The sequence below is a fragment of the Lampetra fluviatilis genome, chromosome 12 (genome assembly GCF_964198595.1).
Source record: "Lampetra fluviatilis chromosome 12, kcLamFluv1.1, whole genome shotgun sequence".
Classification (NCBI taxonomy): Eukaryota; Metazoa; Chordata; class Hyperoartia; order Petromyzontiformes; family Petromyzontidae; genus Lampetra; species Lampetra fluviatilis.
Genome location: NC_136286.1, coordinates 829,705 through 853,312, shown reverse-complemented (window position 1 = coordinate 853,312; position 23,608 = coordinate 829,705). Strand labels below are relative to the sequence as shown.

Below are 23,608 nucleotides of genomic sequence, written 5' to 3'. Positions count from 1 at the left end.
CGCTCGGCGGCGAAGGGAGCCGCCCCCTGTGAGCCTGCAGCAGTCGTTCGCTCTCTCGTTCTCTCGCTCAGCTGCCCACACATCCGTTCACACACCCACGACTCCGCTCACAGACGCACCGACTTACTCACCCACTCACTCCCACCCCACCACCCACCCACTCACTCATCCACTCCCCCATCCACTCACCCACCCATCCAAAAAACAAAGGTTCACCCCGTATAGCCTGAACAGTCTGTTGGGGCAAGTGCTGTCAGCGAGCACCTACGAAGGTCGGCACGGCACACGACGGGATGTGGGTGGCCAACAAACACCACGCCCGACCGCCTTTGTCTCCCACCCACTCACCGACGCACACACTCAGTCCAGTGGGGCGAGACGCGCGTGCGAGAGGGAGAGGCGCAGGGCTGGCACTGAGCGGGGATCGTTGTGGGTATTGTTTACGTGTTTACACGATCGTTGTGGGTATTGTTTACGTGTTTACACGATCATTGTGGGTATCGTTTACACCAGGGCTCGGCAATCAAAACAAGAAGAGTCATTTATTTTTTCAAATTTGCCGCAATGCTTGTGAACACGAGACGGTGAGTCCCTTCGTAGACAACGTCCCGAGGTAGCGGTCCTTAACGAGCCTCATGTTGCCGACCCCTGGGCTACACGAACACAGTGCCGGATTCATTATCCTCGTAACACAAGTAGCTACTACATGTGTAGCAGCTACATAAGTAGTAGCTCCATAAGTAGTAGCTACGGGCCACGTACTTTCAAGGGCCCCGCGCTAAATGCTGTCAAACCATCAATTCCGGTTCGGTGATTCTGCACTTGGCTCTATTACTATAGTACTACACTGCCTTCAACTTTTACGAACGACTGGGTGTTTAAGGTGAGCGATTTGTCGTATTATCTGGCTGTATAGCAAATGAAAAAATACAATTACTTTACTATGCAAGTAAAAAATGTCTGTTTTAATATTTACTTTTAAAAAATGTAGGGCCCCTTTATAGCATATGCTGCAGGCCCCACACTAGCTTAATCCAGCACTACATGGACACCATCGTTGGTGTTGTCTACACGGGCACCATCACAGGTCACCCGAGGGGTTCACTAAAGCGCTGTGACTGCAAGGCACGGGGAGTTGATGATTTTCAGAGTTTATTATCTCAGCTGGCGAGGACCCATTGAGCTCAGCAGCTCTCTCACAAAGACGACCATAGAACATGGCCGTTGGCAGTGGCTGGTGTGTGTGTGTAAGTGTGCGTGTGTAAGTGTGTGTAAGTGTGTAAGTGTGTAAGTGTGCGTGTGTGTAAGTGTGTTTGTGTATTTGTGTGTGTAGTGGGGTTGTTGGTGTGTGTAGTGTGAGTGTGGTTGTTGGTGTGTGTAGTGTGTGTGTGAGTGGGGTTGTTGGTATGTGTAGTGTGTGTGTGTGAGTGGGGTTGTTAGTGTGTGTTGTGTGTGTGTGTGAGTGGGGTTGTCCCTGCGCTCGCCTCTTCCTCGGCACAGCGCAGACCTCCATCCAGCTCCCGGCTCCTTCCCTTTATATCTCCTCGAGTCCCAGCTCCTCTGCCGGGGAAGGGACACGGCACGTGCCCTCTCCGTGACCACGCGGCGCTTTCTCCTTCTCCGCGTGGTCAGGGCCCAAACCCCAGAGTACACGCGCATCGACAACCACTACAGCATCAACAACAGCCACCGCATCAACAACAACCACGTCATCATCATCATCAACAACCACTACTGCATCAACAGCCACTACAGCATCAACAACCACATCATCAACAACCACAACAGCATCAACAGCCACATCATCAACAACCACAACAGCATCAACAGCCACCACATCATCAACAACCAGCACAGCATCAACAACCACATTATCAACAACCACCACAGCATCAACACCCACCACATCATCAACAACCACCACAGCATCAACAACCACATCATCAACAACCAGCACAGCATCAACAGCCACCACATCATCAACAACCAGCACAGCATCAACAACCACATTATCAACAACCACCACAGCATCAACACCCACCACATCATCAACAACCACCACAGCATCAACAACCACCACATCATCAACAACCAGCACAGCATCAACAACCACATTATCAACAACCACCACAGCATCAACACCCACCACATCATCAACAACCAGCACAGCATCAACACCCACCACATCATCAACAACCAGCACAGCATCAACAACCACATCATCAACAACCAGCACAGCATCAACACCCACCACATCATCAACAACCAGCACAGCATCAACAACCACATTATCAACAACCACCACAGCATCAACACCCACCACATCATCAACAACCAGCACAGCATCAACACCCACCACATCATCAACAACCACCACATTATCAACAACCACAACAGCATCAACACCCACCACATCATCAACACCCACCACATTATCAACAACCACCACATTATCAACAACCACATCATCAACAACCACAACAGCATCAACACCCACCACATCATCAACAACCAGCACAGCATCAACAACCACCACAGCATCAACACCCACCACATCATCAACAACCACCACATTATCAACAACCACATCATCAACAACCACAACAGCATCAACACCCACCACATCATCAACACCCACCACATCATCAACAACCACATTATCAACAACCACAACAGCATCAACACCCACCACAGCATCAACACCCACCACATCATCAACAACCACAACAGCATCAACACCCACCACATCATCAACACCCACCACATTATCAACAACCACAACAGCATCAACACCCACCACAGCATCAACACCCACCACATCATCAACAACCACAACAGCATCAACACCCACCACATCATCAACACCCACCACATTATCAACAACCACAACAGCATCAACACCCACCACAGCATCAACACCCACCACATCATCAACAACCACAACAGCATCAACACCCACCACATCATCAACACCCACCACATTATCAACAACCACAACAGCATCAACACCCACCACAGCATCAACACCCACCACATCATCAACAACCACAACAGCATCAACACCCACCACAGCATCAACACCCACCACATCATCAACACCCACCACATTATCAACAACCACAACAGCATCAACACCCACCACAGCATCAACACCCACCACATCATCAACAACCACAACAGCATCAACACCCACCACAGCATCAACACCCACCACATCATCAACACCCACAACAGCATCAACACCCACCACATCATCAACACCCAGCACAGCAGCAGCAACACCCTGCAATCGTGATGAGCCCCAAAGGGGAACACGCATTTCGGAGCGCATCAGCAAAAATATGGCACGGACAGCGGACCCGGGATCATTGTGAACCCAATTGAGGAGTGGTTGGGTCATCTTCCGTGACGTCCACACGCGCACGCCCGTGGTGCCTCCATCACCAGCGATGGGGCACATGGCCCGGTGCGTCGCATCTCCTCCGACCTCCGTCAAGGCACGAATGCGGCCCCGTGGTCGCGTGCATTTTTCTCCGGGTCCTCCAGTTTCCCCTCCACATTTAGAATCAACGTGCGTTCATAGTATATGGCTGCGATACATTTCCACGTGACAAGCCACTTCGTTGAGCTATCATTTGTAGCCAGGTCGCTTCTGAAAAATTGCTTTTTGAGACTAGGCTCCAGCGAAAGCTGTCTCTGGTGTGGACCAATCCGTTACAAAGACAATGCATATATTATCAGAGTATTTTTTTTTGCATTCTGACCACAAGTATTGTGGTTAATGCAGACATGATTCCTTGTAAAAGGTTTCAGTTTGGTGTTTTAACATCTTAACACCTGTTTTGTTGCCAGAAAAAAGGGGAAAACCTATTCTCATATGTTGGTACTGGCAAAGAAGGTCCCATGATGTAACATGAATTTAGTTTGAGTGTGGTTGCTCTCTGTCCGAGTGGTGGTGGTCGTAGTGGTGGTAGTGGTGGTGGTGATGGTAGTAGTGGTGGTAGTGATGGTGGTAGTGGTGGTAGTGGTGGTGGTAGTGGTGGTAGTGGTGGTGGTGATAGTGATGGTGGTAGTGGTGGTGATGATGGTGGTAGTGGTGGTAGTGGTGGTGGTAGTGGTGGTGGTAGTGGTGGAAGTGATGGTGGTAGTGGTGGTGGTAGTGGTGGTGGTAGTGGTGGTAGTGGTGGTAGTAGTGGTGGTGATGGTGGTGGTAGTGGTAGTGGCGGTAGTGGCGGTAGTGGTGGTGGTAGTGGTGGTAGCGGTGGTGGTGATGGTGGTGGTAGTGGTAGTGGCGGTAGTGGTGGTGGTAGTGGTGGTGGTTGTAGTGGTGATGGTGGTGGTGGTAGTGGTGGTGGTAGTGGTGGTAGTGGTGGTGCCGTCACGGTGACACCTCCACCGGGCCTCACCGATCAGGGACTTCTTTCCGATGTCCTCCAGCGCTGCTCTCAGTGCTGTCCCACGTTTCTCCTTCTCTGCCCGGCAGTTCCAGTAGCGAAGGACCTGGGGGAGCCGGGGGGGAGTCGGGGGTGGGGGGGGGAGCCGGGGGGAGAACCGGGGGGGAGTCGGGGGTGGGGGGGGGGAGCCGGGGGGGGGAGCCGGGAGAACAAAGGGAGGAGAGAGAGCGAAGCGGGGGGAGGGGGTGAGCCCTGGATCTCACGGACGGACGGGCAGGGCCAGGGTCATGAAGGCGTGACAATTCTGTGGCCTGGGGTAGAAGGGACTGGGGTCCATTCGGGAGGGGATTGGATCCCATTATCTCCGTGTCTGGGGGCAGAGAGGCGTGCAAAGCGCGGCGTTGATGGGGAGGCTCAGGGGTTGGGGGGGGGAGATGCAAACACGACGGTGGCGATGGGAGATGGAGGTTGCTGATGGCAGATGGCAGCGACTTGGAGGTCATGGAACATGGAGGCGGTCAGGAGACCGCTGAGAGTGAGGAGGGAATCTCCAATGTGAGAAAGTCGTGCGGTGTTCGGCACTTGGAGGGAGCAAAGCCGAGGTGGCACGGAACACACGAGCCAACTAACAACACCTAACCCCCCCACCCCCCACCACTTTCACTACCGATCACCTCTCGCTGGTGCTAGTGGGAAGGGGGGTGGGGACAGACGCGTGCGGAGAGGAGCCCGTGTTGTCACGACGCTTTGTTTGGGCACGCGGGGAGGGCACGCGGGGAGGGCACGCGGGGGTGGTGTGGGGCGCCTGGACCCGCATCTCGCCCTGTGAGCCAGGGAGAGGCGACTCCGTGGCTCGACTCCACCACGTGTTGCCGTGTGGCCGGCACGGTCCCAGTGGATTCAGGACGGCTATCCCTGGCATCCTGAAACTTTGGTGAAAAATTGGGATTTTGTCCCGGGTTTAAAATCCCCTAACCTCATACTCGCGACTCGTGTGGGCCACCGTAGACACGGGCAGTCCCACAATTAGGTGCAATTTAAATGTGCAATGTCATCACCTGTGTAAATGGTGTCTAATTACACAGCTCAAGGTAATTGGTAATTTGTATCTAATCACATTTCCGCGAGTCATTTGTAATGGATTTTGCCATTCTCTGGGGGAGTGGGTGGGGCTGGTAGTGTAGCGGGCGGGGCCTGATATAAGCAGAGGGACATCGGAGACCCAGGGCACACCTCGTGACCACGCAGCTGGTTAACCCAGACCTGGTGACCCGCACACGGTGACGCGTGACCCCGGTGACCCCACACCCAATGACCCGTGGCCCCATACCCGGTAACCTGGTGACCCTTGACCCCATACCTGGTAGACGCACTCGGCGACCCCGTCGCGCAGTGCGTGGTTGTAGTGGATGTTGTCGATGATGTGGTCAGGGACGAGGAGGGCGCGGGCGAACGCGCGCCACTTGGGCCCCACCTCCTCGCTCAGGGCCCTCATCTTGGCTCGCAGGGGGTCCTTCTCCTTCTCCTCGTCATCGTCAGCGCTCTGGCGCAGGATCTTGGTGTCCATCTGCGGCAGGGCCACGCACACGCGTTAACCCCACCCGCCCGCCCGCTTTGTGACCGCCCGCTTTGTGAATCCACTGCTGGATGAATGCTCTGGCACGCCGCGTCGGGTGTGCGGGTGAAGTGCTGGGGATGTTACCCGCCACTAACGTTAGCCCTGGCTGGGAATCAATCGCAGGTGGCTGGGTTACTCGCGCAATGTGCTAACCACTGCGCCAGTGCTCACCCGCCACCAAGACAAAGATCCCCCGTATAGCCTTAACAGACTGGTGGGGCAAGTACTGTTAGGGAGCCCCTATCAAGGCCGGCACAGTATACGAGGGGTGGGTGGCCAGAACCACGTCCGACCGCCTGACCGCCTGACCGCCTGACCACCTGACCGCCCAGTGGCGATGTTTTTATACACACCGCACCAGGTACTCATTTGAGTAAACCTAGGGGAGGCCCAGGACCAGTTCAGATAATTGCCACTGTTGTTGGCCGTGAGCAGGAATCGAACTCGGGTCGCCGGGCTCATAGCACAGGGCACTAACCGCTACGCCACCGCCACCCCACACACAGACACACAGAGGGATCAGGCGATTTGTTTTAAGTGCCAGGTGAACTTCAGTTACGCACGATACGCTGCTGAGGGCCATGATATATGGGCCGATGTCTCCGGCGTGACGAGAAGAGCCATGCAGGACTCAAGTCAGCGCTCAGGCTGGGGGCTGCTTTTGTGAGACGGAAAATAGTCGGACACGGGGAAACAAGCGGAAATAATAAAGGCTCCAAACATCAGAGAGATTGCTTAGATGTATTAAAATTGCGTATGAATTTTTAAAGGAATATGAAAGACCTTTGCCTCGGCTCCATCTCGGCTCCATCTCTTGGATCTCCCCAGGGAGCGCCGTGTTTGTTCCTACCGGCTGATTGCCGGCTCGCAGACTCTCGCTTCCACATCCTCCTCCACTCCGAACCAACCCTTTCCCCCCTCCTTCCTGTCTCTGTACTCTCTCCTTCCTCACCCCCCCCCCTCCACCACCACACCAAGCGGCATCCAGCAGTGGAGGGCAGCCGCGGGCCTACAGACCCCAAGGTGGCCCCGTCCCTCAGTGCGTCATCACAGCTCTCACGCACGGCGGTAACATTCACACAAATGTGGACGTACAGCGGGAGGGGTACACACGATTTAACCCCCACCCCACCCCCCGCTTCCACCAGCCTGTCTCTCCCCGGACGTTTTGCGTCGATTGAAAGGAATATTGCATTTGGAAAATCTGACCTCGAGAAATATCACTCCCATCGCACTGGGCGAGTGTCGCTGCGTCTCACCCCTCTGCCTCTCTCTTTGTTTTCTCAGGTGTCTATCTCTCCCCATGCCTCTGTCTCTTTTTTTGTATTTCTCCGCGTGTTTCTCTCGTGTGCCTTGTGTCTCTCTGCACGTCTCTACGAGCCCGAATGGGGGGCGGGGGGGGGGCTCGATCTTCCCTCATGTTGCACAGGGCACGGGGCCTGCGGGGTGCGGCGTGGAGCCGGAGAGTTCGGGACCACGCAGCGGGAGACGGAGCCGGGGGAGCGAGAGACTCCCCACGCGCTACCAACCCCGGCCCGAGCGAGACTCCGCGCACGATCGCAGCCCCTGGCCTTGAATTAGCAACGAGGCAGAGCAAACTCGCCCCGCGGCGTCCCGGGGGCACCGCACAGCTCGCTCGCCGCAGGCGCCGCCTTGCTGCAGCAAGCGGCAGCAGGAGGAGGTGGTGATGAGATAGTGATGGGTGGTGATGGGGGTGGTGATGGGGGTGGTGATGGGTGGTGATGAGGTGGTGATGGGGGTGGTGATGGGGTGGTGATGGGGGTGGTGATGAGGTGGTGATGGGGTGGTGATGGGGGTGGTGATGGGGGTGGTGATGAGGTGGTGATGGGGTGGTGATGGGGGTGGTGATGGGGGTGGTGATGGGGGTGGTGATGAGGTGGTGATGGGGTGGTGATGGGGGTGGTGATGGGGTGGTGATGAGGTGGTGATGGGGGTGGTGATGGGGGTGGTGATGAGGTGGTGATGGGGGTGGTGATGGGGTGGTGATGGGGTGGTGATGGGGGTGGTGATGGGTGGTGATGGGGGTGGTGATGGGGTGGTGATGGGGTGGTGATGGGGTGGTGATGGGGTGGTGATGGGGGTGGTGATGGGGGTGGTGATGGGGTGGTGATGGGGTGGTGATGGGGTGGTGATGGGGGTGGTGATGGGTGGTGATGGGGGTGGTGATGGGGGTGGTGATGGGGTGGTGATGGGGTGGTGATGGGGGTGGTGATGGGGTGGTGATGGGGGTGGTGATGGGGGTGGTGATGGGGTGGTGATGGGGTGGTGATGGGGTGGTGATGGGGTGGTGATGGGGGTGGTGATGGGGGTGGTGATGGGTGGTGATGAGGTGGTGATGGGGGTGGTGATGGGGGTAATGATGGGGTGGTGATGGGGGTGGTGATGAGGTGGTGATGGGGTGGTGATGGGGGTGGTGATGGGGGTGGTGATGAGGTGGTGATGGGGTGGTGATGGGGGTGGTGATGGGGTGGTGATGGGGTGGTGATGGGGGTGGTGATGGGTGGTGATGGGGGTGGTGATGGGGGTGGTGATGGGGTGGTGATGGGGGTGGTGATGGGGTGGTGATGGGGTGGTGATGGGGGTGGTGATGGGGGTGGTGATGGGGTGGTGATGGGGTGGTGATGAGGTGGTGATGGGGTGGTGATGAGGTGGTGATGGGGGTGGTGATGGGGTGGTGATGGGGGTGGTGATGAGGTGGTGATGGGGTGGTGATGGGGGTGGTGATGGGGGTGGGGGTGGTGATGGGGTGGTGATGGGGGTGGTGATGGGGTGGTGATGGGGGTGGTGATGGGGTGGTGATGAGGTGGTGATGGGGTGGTGATGGGGGTGGTGATGGGGTGGTGATGGGGTGGTGATGGGGGTGGTGATGGGTGGTGATGGGGGTGGTGATGGGGGTGGTGATGGGGTGGTGATGGGGTGGTGATGGGGTGGTGATGGGGGTGGTGATGGGGGTGGTGATGAGGTGGTGATGGGGTGGTGATGGGGGTGGTGATGGGGGTGGGGGTGGTGATGGGGGTGGTGATGGGGTGGTGATGGGGGTGGTGATGGGGTGGTGATGAGGTGGTGATGGGGGTGGTGATGGGGGTGGTGATGGGGTGGTGATGGGGTGGTGGTGGGGGTGGTGATGGGGTGGTGATGAGGTGGTGATGAGGGTGGTGATGGGGGTGGTGATGAGGTGGTGATGGGGTGGTGATGGCGTGGTGATGGGGGTGGTGATGGGGGTGGTGATGGGTGGTGATGGGGTGGTGATGAGGTGGTGATGGGGGTGGTGATGGGGGTGGTGATGAGGTGGTGATGGGGTGGTGATGGGGGTGGGGGTGGTGATGGGTCGCGATGGGGTGGCGCGTTAATGGGTAACCCCGGCGTGGCCGCACCGTGACATTGGCCACGGTCGACCTCCAAGGGCAACGGGAAGTTGAAGCTGCCCGCCGGGGGACGGAAAGGGCAGCGCGGGGGTGGGGGCAGGCGACTGCCCTTCCCCCAGTCGCGTGCTGTGTAGAGCGTGCCGTCATGTCGTCATCATGCCGTCATGTCGTCATCATATCATCATCATCATCAGCAGCAGCAGCAGCCATGATCTCTCCGCTGCAGAATGAATGCCTCCCCCAGCTGCCGCTGCCTCACGCCTGCGAGATCGATAACGGCCTTCAATCCATCTCACCTCATTCCACGTCTTCTTCTTTTGCCGCCTCTCAAATTTGACGCCCAAGGGCAGGTAAAACAAGGCAAGTGTTAATAGTTTACATCATCTAGTTTAGATCCATGCTGCAGTTCCCCCCCCCTCTCCTCACTCCCCGCCTTCGCCTCGTGGCGCCGCGCGAGAGGCGCTGAGCCCCGTCCCCTCGCCTGCCCCAGTGGAGATGTGAGGCGACACCATCGCCAGATGCATTCGGCATCGCCCCCGGGACACGTCCCACGTTCCGAACATCCTCGTCGTCATCCCGCGAGCCGTGCGCCGTCAGTCTCGGCCGTGAAGGGGTGAATGTCTTACACGTCCGATCGTTCGTGTTGGTCAATGCTATCCCGGCATTTGGTGATGCTCCGTCGAACTGCTACGAAGGGCCATTGCCTCGTGTTTTTATAAATATTTACATTTATTTTCAAGGTCACACACACTGCTACTGACGTATGTGTTGAGTTTGTAATGCACACACATCCCTGCACTCACACACATACACTAGTTACTGTGTATACGGTAATAGCATTCCTTTATACACACGCGTTTGCGTGCGTGCGTGTGTATACACGATAATAGCTTTCGCTTGTACACACACAGGTGCGATTAGGTGTGTGTGTGTACCATAATAGCATTCCCTGACACACACACAACACACCGCCGTGCGGGTCTGCTGTTGTTACGTGAAATATAATTTGTGGCCAAGCAAGCAGCCCGAGCGGAGGCAGAGCCGCTGTGATGTGTCCATCAGCAGCGGAGAATTCCTCCCCGCGTCGCTCCAAGAAACCCACCGAGAATCTCGCTACAGAGCGCGGTGCCCCCCCCCCGCGCCGTTCACACCGCGCTCACAGCCCCGGTGCCACCCCACTGCTGGGCTAGAGCCTCGTAGCGGGCGTTATGTGTCCATACTTCACCGCGCTGGTCATCAGTGCGCAGTGGAACTCCTCAGGGGAGACGCTTCATCGGCCAGCACACAACCGGATGTGGCCGCCCTCCCGCAACACAACGCGCGCTCGCTGACTACAATGGGACTGCCGATTAAGCTTCCCATCACGGGGGGGGGGGGGGCCTGGATGGGGGGGGGGGTCTGGATGGGGGGGGTCTGGATGGGGGGGGGGTTCTGGATGGGGGGGTCTGGATGGGGGGGGGTCTGGATGGGGGGGGGGGCCTGGATGGGGGGCGGGTCTGGATGGGGGGGTCTGGATGGGGGGTCGAGGTCTTGATGGGAGGGGTCTTGATTGGGGGGGTCTGGATGGGGGGTCGAGGTCTTGATGGGGGGGGTCTTGATTGGGGGGGTCTGGATGGGGGGGGGGGTTCTGGATGGGGGGGGGGTATAATCGGTGCACGAGGGACCTCCGCCCGGGTGCAGGAAACCGGGAGAGGACGCGGCCCCCGCCCCCTCAACCCCCGCCCCCTCAACCCCCGCCCCTCAACCCCCGCCCCCTCAACCCCCGCCCCCTCAACCCCGGAGCGCGACGCCGCAGCCACCTCGTGGCCCCCAGCTCGGCTGCCGTGGCGGTGTCGCGAGGAGGGGCGCTGCTCTTTGTTTCGACTCGGCTCGCCGTGGTTGAGTCGGCGAGTTGGTCTGCGGTGTCGCGAGCACAGCGGTGACGCAGGACAAAGCGGCTGCTGCCCTTGAGGGGGTGGTGGTGGTGGCGGGGGGCGTGGGAGGCACGGGGGGGGGGGGGCACCGCGCGGACGAGGAAGGGACGAGGTGGGAACTGGGGATGGAGGAAGTTCGATGCCTGGAGCCCCGTGTCTCCTCCCCACTCTCCTCGCCATCTGTGGCCCACTCTCTGCTGAGGACACGTTGTCCCCGAGACGGACCAGCCCACTCCAGACCGCCGGCCAACTCGGTGATCTAGCCCACTCCATCCTCCGAGACGTCTGCCTCTCTCTGTCCTGCAAATCTAGCGCCACTCTCTGCTCCAGCCCACAAATCGTTCATAGTTTTTGCTGCAATCAATATATTACTGTACTTCTGATGAATATAAAACCACGCAATACCGTTCATCTGCCTAAGCACAATGAACCATCGGTGTATTTTTCCATGCGCTGTGTGTTCAGCGTCTCGCGTGCACACAGAAACGAGTCACGCGGCTTCCGTCACTCGTATTCGGTTTCCTGACAGTGCCCCCCTCTGTTCCGTGCTGAACCCCCCCGCCCCCCTGACCCCCCCCCGCCCCCCACCCCGGGGTCTGGGTGGACGTCTGATTTTATTCCGCCTCCGCTGAGAGCCGCCACGCGCGCGGCGCCGTGGGGACGCGGAGTGGGGGAGGGAGGCCGCGCCTGCCGTGAAATCTGGCCCCGACGCGAGCGGCCTCCCAGCGCTGGGCTGGTGGGTGAGACTAGAGAGATTAGAGGGCCCTGTAACGACACCGCGATGGGATGCGTGCACGAGAAGCTCTGGAGTAATGAGGGGCCGCTGCCTGGCAACGGAGAGGGTGGGGATCCGGGTTGGAGAGGGGACGGCGGTTTGAGAGTCGGAACAGGGAGGCTCCCTCTTACCCCCCCCTTCAGTGCGATCTTGTGGTCGACGCGAGCCCCCCATGATTGGAGGTGAGGGGCGGAGGGCGGGCGGGCACGAAGTCCGCTGGATCTGAAATCGGGGCTGGAATTTTTGCTCCCGAGACACCAGAGCCAGAGCGCGACACGGGGGCTGGGGAGGGGTTCGACTTTGTAGGATGCGGAGAACTGGAGGATTACGTTACATTAACCCGATAATTATAATAATTTCCTCGGAAAGCCATACTTTGAGGAGGGTCTTCCTACATTGGAATGTCTGGTCAATGTAATTTACACTGTTTAACACGTAGGAGGCTTTCGCGACCAATATCATCCATAATAGAGGGTTTTTGGGGTTAGATCGCATAAATATGTAAATGTCTCGTTATACCCGCCACCACCCGACACAGCCAACTAATAAGGTCTGTCACGTAAACAGAACGTGCCAATTCGTCGCTAGTACAGCACACCGGGTGTGTTGGAGAGCCAAGCCACAACATTTACAATCTGAGTACGACGTTTGGCCAGTAATTACAACTAGCTTCATCAGGCGACAGCCAGATTTGGCTGTAAATGTTGTGGCCTCTCTATTATGGGTCATGTACACTGTGTGTGTATGACGTTAGCTATGGGGGTAAACCAGGGAACCCGAAGGGAACCTTGGTTTGAACAGGGGGGCAGCATAAACACTGCACGCAGAAAGGTGCCCGAGTCACGAATCGATTCCGGGAAGTGCGTGGCCACTGCACCCTCCCCTTTGACACGGTTATATTGTTCAGATGGAATCGATACAACGTGTGCATGTTGTTGAACTTCATTCGCGCCGTACGTAGCCAATCGTGCTAATCAGAGGTCCGGGGGAAGGACAACAATGACTCAACAGCGATCACTTCCCGAACAACAACATGTATATCTCCCCGTGGGACTCTGGAACTTTGGGCTATGGGCACGTCTCGCTTACCCCCCCCCCACACCACACACACACTCTAGCCCCGAACTTGATTAAGCAACGTTGTTAATTACAGATACATTTAAACCATTACCAATTAACAGTCGTCTCATCAATGTTTGACTGTAGTGTCTGAGGCAAAAATGTACTCTCCCAACCGGAGGGGCGCTGTGCCCCATCAGCGGTGCGAGACTCAGGATAACCGGACCCTGCTCGTGACAACAGTCAACTAGCCCGGCATGGCAAGTCAACGAGTCCTGGATGCATACAATAAAAACGTATTATTCAACAATGCCCTTTATTTAACCAGGAAATGCTCGTGGAGTCCCAATATGTTTAGTTTTAAGTGAATCCTGCATTGGGATGTTTGGTCAATTCCAACTGTGAGGTCATCTCGCATGGAATGCGATGCCACGATTCCTCCCTGGGGCATCCTCCGTCTTAGAGGCGGAGTGGTCGGTGGTGAGTGGGGGGATGGGAGGGGGAGTTAGTGGGGGGGGGGGCGGCCTCACCTCGATGCTGGAGTGGGTGGTGTGGGGGTCGAGGACGGTGAGGGCGTAGAGTTTGAGCGCGAGGTCGCGCACCTCGGCGGCCGAGCCCTCGTACGTGACGTCCAGCTTGATGTGGCTCTGCACCACGGGCGCCCTCGCCTCCCGCTCCATCGCGCCGCGCCTCCTCCGTCCGCTCGCGTCGAGAAGAGACCACGCGCCGCGTCCAGTGATGTTTGTCTCACGTCTCTCTCTCTCTTCTCTCTGCAACTCGAGTTGGATGTTGGTTGCTGAGTGCTTTAGTTCGAGACCAAGAGAAACAAAAGTCGAGTTAGAGTTGACAATCGTCCAAGCCGGTGATAAGAGAGCACCATCAATCACGCTCTCTCCCCCTCGCTGTCCCCCGAAACGCGAGCTCGCGGCGCGCCGTCGGTTGACTTTAGCTTTGGGAACAAGAAAACTGGCGATGAGGAGAGGCGAGCGAAGAGGAAACTCACTTTGACGTTCGCGGGAAAGCTGCCGCGTTCTCACGCGCCTCTCCGCTCCGATGACTCCAGCCTCAGTGGCGCGCGCGCGCTCGGGGCACAGGAACTGTGGCCCCCCTCCCCAGCTGACGTGGGCGGCCCGGACTCTCTCGCTCGCATGCCAGAGAGAGCGAGCGAGCGAGAGGGCCCTCCCACCCGTGAGCTGCAGCCGGTTGGCAGAACTCACAAACACAGGGACCCTTTCACTCGACCGAGCTCACACGAGCGCGTTGGTGCGGGCTAACGCCCCGAAACACAAACACGCAGCGTCCAGAGCGGGGGGTCGGCACGTCGGCGTGAGAGGCAGAACTTGTTTCATTCTCCCTCCTCTGGGAGAATTGCCGCCCCGTGTCGACTGAGGCTGCGACTCGGAATGGGCTCTTGGTTGGGGGTGGGGGGGGGGTTGCGCTGGACTTAAATGCTCGCGCCATCGCACGCAGCACGGAAAGTTTCAGATGCGCTTCTGCGGTCGTCTGGAACGCTCTTCCTTCCGATGTTAGGAAGCCACTGCACTTCTAAACCCAGATTGAAAACTCATTTATTTAGAACTGATTTTTGTGTTCAGGTTGTTGTCCCTCCCCCGCACCTCCGATTAGCGCGTTTGGCTACGTACGGCGCGAAAGAAGTTCAACGTACATTCATACAAAGTTAAAGGCTTTATTTGGTATGTTCTTTATTTGGCATATGTTATAAAGGGGCCCTAAATACAAAAACACATACATATTAAAACACAAATGTTTTACTTGCATAGTAAAGTAATTGTATTTTCTCATTTGCTATACAGCCAGATAATACGACAAATCGCTAACATTAAACACCCAGTCGTTCATGAAAGTTGAAGGCAGTATAGTACTATAGTAATCGAGCAAGTGCAGAATCACTGAACCGGAATTGATAGCTTGAAAGCATTTAGCGCGGGGCCCTTGAAAGTGCGGGGCCCGAAGCTACTACTTATGTAGCTACTACACATGTAGCTACTACACATGTTGCTACTACACATGTAGCTACTACACATGTAGCTACTTTTGCTACTACGCTAAATATAATCCGGCACTGGGCACGCCGCGTCGCAAGGAGGAGGAGGAGGGGGTCGCGGAGCGAGGCGCTGGCGTCGTCGTGCCGCGAGGATGGGTGGGGGGGGAAGTGACGGGGGTCGCTCTCCCGGGATCCGGCGAGCCCCGAGCAGGAACTCCCGGGCCCCCAAAACTCCTCCTGCCAACAAGAAAGCCGAGGCAGCACAGCAAGCGGGACTGCATCCCCCCCCCACCCCGGGTCGCTCTACGCTGCTAGAGCAGAATTTGTTTTCCTTTTCCCTTCTCTGCACTCCTTTTTTGTATTGTTTGTTGTTATTGTTGTGACGTTCTTACCCGCCCCTACTGAGCTTTGTAGCTCATCAGCTTCCTCCATAATATTTAGTTAGAACGCGTAAGTATTAATGTGTCGTTAAACCCGCCACCACCCGACACAGCGAATTAGTAAGGGTTGTCACGTAAACAGAACGTGCCAATTCGTCTCTAGTACAGCAACACGGGCTGTGTGTTGGAGAGCCAAGCCACCACATTTACAATCTGAGCACGACGTTTCGCCAGTAATTACAACTAGCTTCATCAGGCGACATCCAGATTTGTGGAGAAGCCCACCCGTGTCGTTCCTTAAGTAGAGGCGTAGATGTGGTGACCACACTTGTGCAAAGTGGGGGGGGGGGGGGGGTTAATGAGTCAACGTACATGATACATGCTCAGTATGCAAACCCATTGATCTTCCTGCAGTAAACATTCATACTCTGATTCTGATTCGGAGCCGTCGCTAGAACGTCGCAAACAAAGAGCGGCGGCACCACCAGCTCCCGTGTGTGGCCAATGGGTGTGGATGGCAGCGAGAGCACCTCTTCAATGCGCTTGTTGCGTTAGTCACGGTTTGCTGGCGATGTAAACGCGTCCGTGTACAACTCGAATGTGGCTACCGCGGTCGGCACCAACAGCACACGGGGCAGGCGCGGCTCGGATCGAAATAGTGGTGGCAGTGGTGGTGGTGGTGGCGGCGGTGGCGGTGGTGACGGTGCAAGATCTGCGCCTCTGCTGGGAGCCGCGATTTCGAGCGTGCTGGACACCGCGCGTCGAGTCACCGTGGTCGATGTGGCCGCTGACGCCACGAGAGCCGCGTGTGTTGGGAAATTATTGATTTCGTCACAACAACAACAAAAATGTCACTTCCTGCAGCATTCCAACAGTGGTGTGCAGTAGACCCCCTTGCCGCCCAGCGCTCCCATAATCAGTTATTTATTTGTTCCAGTATAATACAGTATTATTAATTTGTTCCAGTATAATACAGTATTGTTTATTTGTTCCAGTATAATACAGTATTGTTTATTTGTTCCAGTATAATACAGTATTGTTTATTTGTTCCAGTGTAATACAGTATTGTTTATTTGTTCCAGTATAATACAGTATTGTTTATTTGTTCCAGTGTAATACAGTATTGTTTATTTGTTCCAGTATAATACAGTATTGTTTATTTGGCTGCCTGGATATAAGTGTCAGCGATAGCGCTAGTAAATGGTTGCGATTTGACGATAACAACGTACAAGCGTAATTTCACTCTTTGTGCAAACGTTGTTGGTAGGTTTGTGGCATACAGTGTGGTGTAGTGCGTGGTGCGGTGATGTGTGGTGTGGTACCTGGTGTGGTGATGTGTTGTGTGGTACGTGGTGCGGTGATGTGTGGTGTGGTACGTGGTGTGGTGATGTGTGGTGTGGTACGTGGCGCGGTGATGTGCTGTGTTTTTATGTGCGGTGCTGTGCAATGTGGTGGCCGGTTCGGTGATGTGCACTTTAACGATGTGCCGCGTGTGCGTTGCACTTGTGTGTGCGGGTTTGCGTGCAGCCCCCATAATCGTGACGACTCCCAAAAACATCGTGAACGTGACGGGCTCCCAGGTGTACCTGTCGTGCGAGGTCAAGGCCGTGCCACTGCCCATTGTCACCTGGAGGAAGGTTCGTGCCAGCACCACACTCACCTCCCGTTGCGGGGCGGCGTCCCCACAGCGGAACATTCCAGAAAAATGACAGTGGGCTGAGTAGGCGTGGTGTTGGCGCGATCATTCTTATCGCGCGCAGGAAGGTGCTGCTGTGTGTCGCGCAGTCTGCAGGGAGTTGTCGAAAAAGGGGGGCGACGTTGTTGCTGGGTGCAATTACAATTGAGTGAACTGCGGTGTCGCTTTTAGAATTTAGCAAATTTGGACGACGAAGCCAGCACACAGTGACCTACTCGTTTCGAATAACGTCGCTGTTAGTAAGCAGACGGCACGTGGTATTACCGTGGTCAATCCCACAACCACCGCAGTATTAACCAGGGCGGCCTGCTGGATTCGACCCGCGAACCTCTGCAACGAGTGGCGAGCGCGCTCCCCGCTGGGCCACGTCACCGCAACAAAGGCAAAGATTCCCCCGTATAGCCTTACCATGCTGTTAGGGCAAGTGCTGTTCGCGAATACCTACGAAGGCACACAAGGGTGGGCAGCACCACGCCCGACCGCCTTTGTCTCCCCAGTGGAAATGTTTACACAACACACCAGGTACTCATTTTAGGTTGAGTCGACCTAGGGGAGGCCCAGGACCGGCTCAGATAATCGTCAATGGTGTTGAGCGTGAGTGGAAATTTAACTCGGGTAAATTGGGTTTGTCGTGCAGCGTGCTAACCACTGTGCCACCGCTCTCGCAATTTAAACAGTCATCTTGACAAGAGACATGTTTGTCATATGAGCGTCACACCGATACGTGCCATTCTCGGAGCTGGAATTTGTCAACATTAAGCAAACACCCAAATGTAATGTTACCGTTTATCTCTTTTCCATCTCATGAAATCTGTATTTCTCTGTGTCTTGGCGAGCCAAATCTCTGGGCGCGGGTCACTCCAAGAGCCACATCGGGCCTGCGGGCCGCCAATTGCAGAGCCCCGTGGCTCACGCAACTGGGTTTTTCCTTCTTGTGTGAAGGGCGGCAAAGTCGTGCAGGTTTGGGCAAAGCGACCGACATTCGCTTCACACGCGACTCCATAAGACACGTGTCCGCGCGTCACTGCGTGTTTTCTGACGAGACGTTCCATCCCGAGTGGTTTTACACGTACCATCGCCGGGCGTCACGGTGGCGAGATGTTAACTGCCTCGCCCGATATGCAGGAGGTCGTGAGTTCGATCTCGACCCTGACGCCTGTATATTTGGAGTGCGCGTGTTCTCCCCGTGGTCGCGTGAATATTTCTCCTGCTCCTCCGGTTTTCCCTCCACATTTAGAATCATCGTGAGTTTAGAGTATTTGACTGCTATAAAATGTTACGTGACAAGCCACTTCGCTGAGCTCTCATTTGTGGCCAGGTCGCTTCTGAAAAAAAGCTATATAGCTCAGTTGGCCTTACCTGGTAACATAAAAAAAGTTTAGTCTAGATAGACAAACCATGGCAGATACACAGGCCATGGCAGCAGCAGATGCGGATACTTGACGATGGTGATGCACAGATGGAAATTTTGAATCTTCCCGGCAGTGTGAAGCAACTGTCGTCACCACCCAGAACAGAGAACCGTGGAGCAGAGAACATCGACTCAATGCCCGATTCACAAATTACTAAGGAGGAGGCATCGTCACCACAACAGCGATTCACCACCTCAATGTAAAATCACAGCTGTTGCTCTACATCAACCGTAGCCACACAGAGGAGGAGGAGGAGGAGAAGCAGAAGAAGAAGACACCGCAATGAGATGAGTTCACTCTCGTTCCCAGGTGACGGAGTCGCCCAAGGGCGTGAAGCTGCTGGAGGAGCTGCCCGGGGATCGCATCAACTTGGCCGTGCAGGTGCGCGGAGGGCCCTCCAAGTACGAGAGCACCGCCTGGGTGCTGGTGAGTGCACACCCCCCCCGATCACCACCTCGCCCGCAACACCTCTCGCGCAATGCAACGCACGCGGGTGAATCGAACGTCCGCGCGGTTTTACGTCGTGAGTCTTCTTCCGCTCATCGCCCGTTTGCAGCCCTGAGCCAGCGGTGGTAAGTCCTCGTTCACGTTGACCCTCCCCACAAAATAGTACCAATTTTAGCGACCTCGGATGGATGATGGGCTGAATCAGTCCCCCGAACAGGATTTGAATTTGCAATCTTACAATTACTCATTGGTTCTTTCGGTAAAGTCACATAGGTATAAAATAAAATAAATCACGACGTTTCGATTGCAACACAAGCAATCATCATCAGGTGGGAAAACCACAGCAAGAAAAAAGTGTTTTTGCTAAAGTGGGAGAGAGATGCTGTGGTAAGAGGTTATATAGGTAAGAAAGGGGGGAAGGGTAAGGGGGGAGAGGGAGGAGGGGGTGTGGGGTAGGGGGAGCGCTGCGTGGACGCTAGGAGAGGGAAGTGAGGCTGGGGGGGGGAAGTGGGTGGGGCTGGAAGTGGGAAGTCGACAGAGCTGAGGATGCGGGGGTTGGGAAGTTACCATTTCCACGTGATAAGCCACTTCCGCTTCTGTATCGCTCAGTGGGCCTTAGCTGGTAAAATTAGAATAGTTTTTAGTTTAGTACTTTATTAAATCTGGTTGATAGCTAACCAAACTGGCCACGTGGTTCAGCAGTAGAGCGATTTGAAAGCTTCAAATCGAGATTGAATCTTACAATTGTGAGCCGCTCGCTCTACTGCTGGGCCACGTGGCCAGTTTGGTCAGCTATCAACCAGATTTAATGAAGTACTCAAATAAAAATAATTTAAATTTTACCAGCTTAGGCCAACTGAGCTATACAGCTCGTTTTCAGAAGCAAAGTGGCTTATCACGTGAAAATGTATCGCAGCCAAATACTCCAACGCACGTTTCTAATTGTGGACGGAAAAACCGGAGGACCGAGAGAAAAGTCCACACGACCGCAGGAAGAGACATACAAACTCCAAATACACAGCACGCGTCAGGGTCGGGATCAAACCCACAACCTCTGGTATACCAGACGAGGTAGTTAACATCTCGTCACCGTGACACCCCCAGCACAGTGAGATACACATCTGTTTGTGTGGAGAGGGCTGGCAAACCTTGTCCTCGCCGAGGGCCAGAGAGGACGTTCAAATATCTTTGGCAGGCAACCACGCGTTATAACACACGTGATATCGTCGTCCAATAAGAACGCAAACATATCATCAGGGCTCACTGTGTTTACAAACAAACATTGTTTTCAAGTAAAAAAAAATCCCGTCTAAGTAACTGATTAGTGCGCCTAAGATGCCTGCAGTGACGGATGAATATTGTCTGTGGGCCGTCTTGAAGTGGTATACCTGGGAGAATATAATATTAATAGTCTGTGTGAGCTACCTGAAGCATGGCGACCGTCTGACTCTTAAATCCCCCTTTGTGGCCTCCTTGTTTCTCCTGCCGTGCAGATCAACCCTCTGATGCGTGAGGACGCGGGGACCTACCAGTGCCACGCTAGGAACAGCCTCGGGGAAACGCAGGCCGAGTCCTCCATCAAGGTGGTGGAGGGCAAGGCCAAGGCAGGAGGAGGCGTGATGACCAAAGGTGCCCGCACGGCACCGCCGCGGACACCAACAGAAAAACACAAAACGCGACGTGACACGCGCAAGTGATGGAGCTGTGGTCAGGGATGAGGGAGGGGGCCGAGCCCTCCTGTCTGGTTGGCTCGCTGGTGCACGTTGGTGGTTACGGCTGCTGCACCTCTGAACGGTAGTGGTGGAGTGGTGGCATAGCGGTTAGCGTGCTGCGCTACGAAGCCGGCAATCCTGGTTCAATTCCCGCTCATGGCCAACATTGGTGCCAATTATTTGAATCGTGGGGCGACTGAACTTCAAATGAGTACCTGGTGCGGTGTGTAAACATCACCACTAGGGAGACAAAGGCAGCCTGGCGTGGTGCTGGCCACCCACCCCTAATGTGCCGCGCCGGCTTTCATAGGTGCTCGCTGACAGCACTTGCCCATACAGTCTGTCAAGGCTATAGGGGAGATCTTTGTTTTTTATTTTGTCTTTGCACCCCTGAACGACTTGCAGCCCCCACTCCCCCCCTCGTCGTCCCCATAGTTACGCGCGCCCTCTTCAAAGTGTTCTCCCTTCTCGTGGTGTCAGCACCTCCTCACTGATGGGCAAACAGGCCACCGTGGAGCCCACACGGCCACTAAGGGAAGACCTCGTTGTTGGTGTCGTCGTCGTCGTTGTTGTTGTTGTGCCGCCTCTCCGTGTGATCTGTGACCTAACCCGCGCCGCCCCCTGTGCCACCGCCCCATGTTTTCTGTCTTCCCCCCCCCTCCTCCAGACGGCCGAGGGGACAGCGTCGAGGGGACCTCCAAGTGAGGGCCGACGTCCCGAGGCCATGGCCGCGCACCGACCGCGAGCTTCTCAGGCCTTAGCAGCTTCCCTCGCGTTTTCCCCACGCTAAATAGTTAGCAAAAATATTCTCGAATGTACAACCTACAACGAGACGCCGTGAGAACACAAGTGGTTAAGATGCGACAGTGAGGGCGAGCAGGCCTCCAACACTCATCAGGTTTAAAACAAGAAAGTGGAATCTTTATATTTTTTAAAATGAAAGATTCGTTGTTTTGAGAGAGAAAAGAATTCTGATATTTTTGCTAACTACACAGTTCGATAAATGCTTAATGCAGCATGGGTAATAAAATAATCAAAAAGGACACCAATGCTAGTACTTGGACAGGGTAAAATAAGTGGCTTTCTGTGTGCTGAGAGGTATTTTTAGACGTTTATCAAGTGCTTTACTTTAAAGCCTTTATTTACTTTTGCTATGCGCCCGTGCGTGCGTGTACGTGTGTGTACGGCCTTCATCGGTGCTCGCTGGCAGCACTTGCTCCATCAGTCTGTTAAGGCTATATGGGGGATCTTTGTATAACACTTGGCAACGTGGCTACGTTCCGCGCGGGAGAGACACCCACCCCTCCTTTGGCACGCACGGAGCGCCGCTTGTTCGCGCACGCTGCGCCCATTACCGCGAGCCGCTTGTTCGCGCTCCGCCAGCCCCGCCAGCGGCCAGCCGAGTGCCAGGTGATCATAACACACTCCGCCAGCGGTTGTCATAAACACGCTGCGTGTGTGGGCATGGGCCCGCGTGCCATTATATCTGCGGTGGGCAAAGCCTCTCTCCCACGTGGAGGGGAGCGGTGGGCAAAGCCTCTCTCCCACGTGGAGGGGAGCGGTATGCAAAGCCTCCCTCGCACGTGGAGGGGAGCGGTGGGTAAAGCCTGCCTCGCACGTGGAGGGGAGTGGTGGGCAAAGCCTCCCTCGCACGTGGAGGGGAGCGGTGTGCAAAGCTTGCCTCGCACGTGGAGGGGAGCGGTGTGCAAAGCCTCCCTCGCACGTGGAGGGGAGCAGTGTGCAAAGCCTGCCTCGCACGTGGAGGGGAGCGGTGTGCAAAGCCTGCCTCGCACGTGGAGGGGAGCGGTGGGTAAAGCCTGCCTCGCACGTGGAGGGGAGCGGTGTGCAAAACCTGCCTCGCACGTGGAGGGGAGCGGTGTGCAAAGCCTGCCTCGCACGTGGAGTGCAGCCAGCTTTTACGAGTGTGAGAATGTAGCGGACGCCCGAGGGAATCCGGACAGAGTCCGACACCAGCAGAAGTGTGGCAGGGCTTGTTGAGTCGACTGAAAGGGTGGTGGTGGTGGCGGCCAGGGTCTGGCGGTTGGTGTCACTGGCCCGGCCGTACGCGCAGGGCCAGAGGTGTTGACAGAACGCTCTCATCGTAGTAATGTTTGTGGGTGCAGTGGTTTGTTCATCGTAACATTTGCATTGGAAACTCCATGTCTTTATGCTAATCAGTATTATGCAGCACAAAAATTGAGCACAGACCATTTTACTGTTGTTTTGTACCCAAACGTGGCATCGAACGCACATTTACTCCGCGCTTGAGAACGACTCGTAATCAATATCAAGGTAACCAGAATGGAATTGCATTTTCACGAGCTTCTGTATTACTAATTACTAACCGCGTCAATAAAGGGTCAGCATCTATGGATTAAACACGTGCATTTCTGTAAACGAATGTGAGGTGTGGATGAGTTGCCTCTGTGTAAACAGGATGGCACTCGACAGACATGTAACGGGTTGTGCACAACGTGTGTCTGCTTAAATGTTCAGTTTGTGGTCGTCAGTAAGTTCGCAGCGGGGTGTGGTTTCTGTTTGAAGGAGCAGGGCAGTGGCCTCTCCGTGTGTGACCAAGCCTCTGTGTGTGACTACACTCTCTGTGTGTGACCAAGCCTCTGTATTTTACTACACTCTCTGTGTGTGACTACACTCTATGTGGACTACACTCTCTGTGTGTGACTACACTCTCTGTGTGTGACCACGCACTTCTGCACCGAGGGAGGGCACTGGGGAAAGCGCACGTGTAAAATGCGATCACCCCATGCTACTTTGCGCATTTAAAAACACGCTGAGATAGAAGAGGAACAT

At 55.5% G+C, this 23,608-nt stretch overlaps 2 protein-coding genes across 2 annotated transcripts in view; one reads left to right on the top strand and one right to left on the bottom strand.

Moving 5' to 3' along the window:
* The window catches only part of LOC144935006 (insulin-like growth factor-binding protein-like 1), a 37,617-nt gene extending 14,450 nt beyond the window's left edge, over nucleotides 1-23,167 (top strand). The window contains exons 2-5 of the mRNA XM_078861295.1: nucleotides 17,058-17,167; nucleotides 18,948-19,064; nucleotides 20,579-20,714; nucleotides 21,465-23,167. Coding sequence (XP_078717421.1) covers nucleotides 17,058-17,167; nucleotides 18,948-19,064; nucleotides 20,579-20,714; nucleotides 21,465-21,502 — 401 coding nt within the window. The 3' untranslated portion in view covers nucleotides 21,503-23,167. The remainder of the gene's footprint in view (nucleotides 1-17,057; nucleotides 17,168-18,947; nucleotides 19,065-20,578; nucleotides 20,715-21,464) is intronic.
* Nucleotides 1,140-14,436, bottom strand: LOC144935004 (uncharacterized). Its single transcript, XM_078861288.1, has 5 exons — nucleotides 14,149-14,436; nucleotides 13,676-13,948; nucleotides 5,755-5,961; nucleotides 4,407-4,500; nucleotides 1,140-1,560 (listed from the first exon to the last, which is right to left on the bottom strand). Exons 2-5 carry the CDS (start codon nucleotides 13,823-13,825, stop codon nucleotides 1,535-1,537), a joined length of 477 nt encoding a protein of 158 aa, XP_078717414.1. The 5' UTR covers nucleotides 13,826-13,948; nucleotides 14,149-14,436; the 3' UTR covers nucleotides 1,140-1,534.
* Nucleotides 23,168-23,608: the final 441 nt, after the last annotated feature.

What these genes read in the sequence shown, in the direction of transcription:
- LOC144935004 (XM_078861288.1), bottom strand. Translation starts at nt 13,825, where the DNA reads ATGGAGCGGGAGGCGAGGGCGCCCGTGGTGCAGAGCCACATCAAGCTG. An exon ending in CCACCCACTCCAGCATCGAG is followed by an intron (nt 5,962 to 13,675) that starts GTGAGGCCGCCC and finishes GCCCTGCCGCAG; the next exon opens with ATGGACACCAAGATCCTGCG. An exon ending in TCGCCGAGTGCGTCTACCAG is followed by an intron (nt 4,501 to 5,754) that starts GTATGGGGTCAA and finishes CGGCTCCCCCAG; the next exon opens with GTCCTTCGCTACTGGAACTG.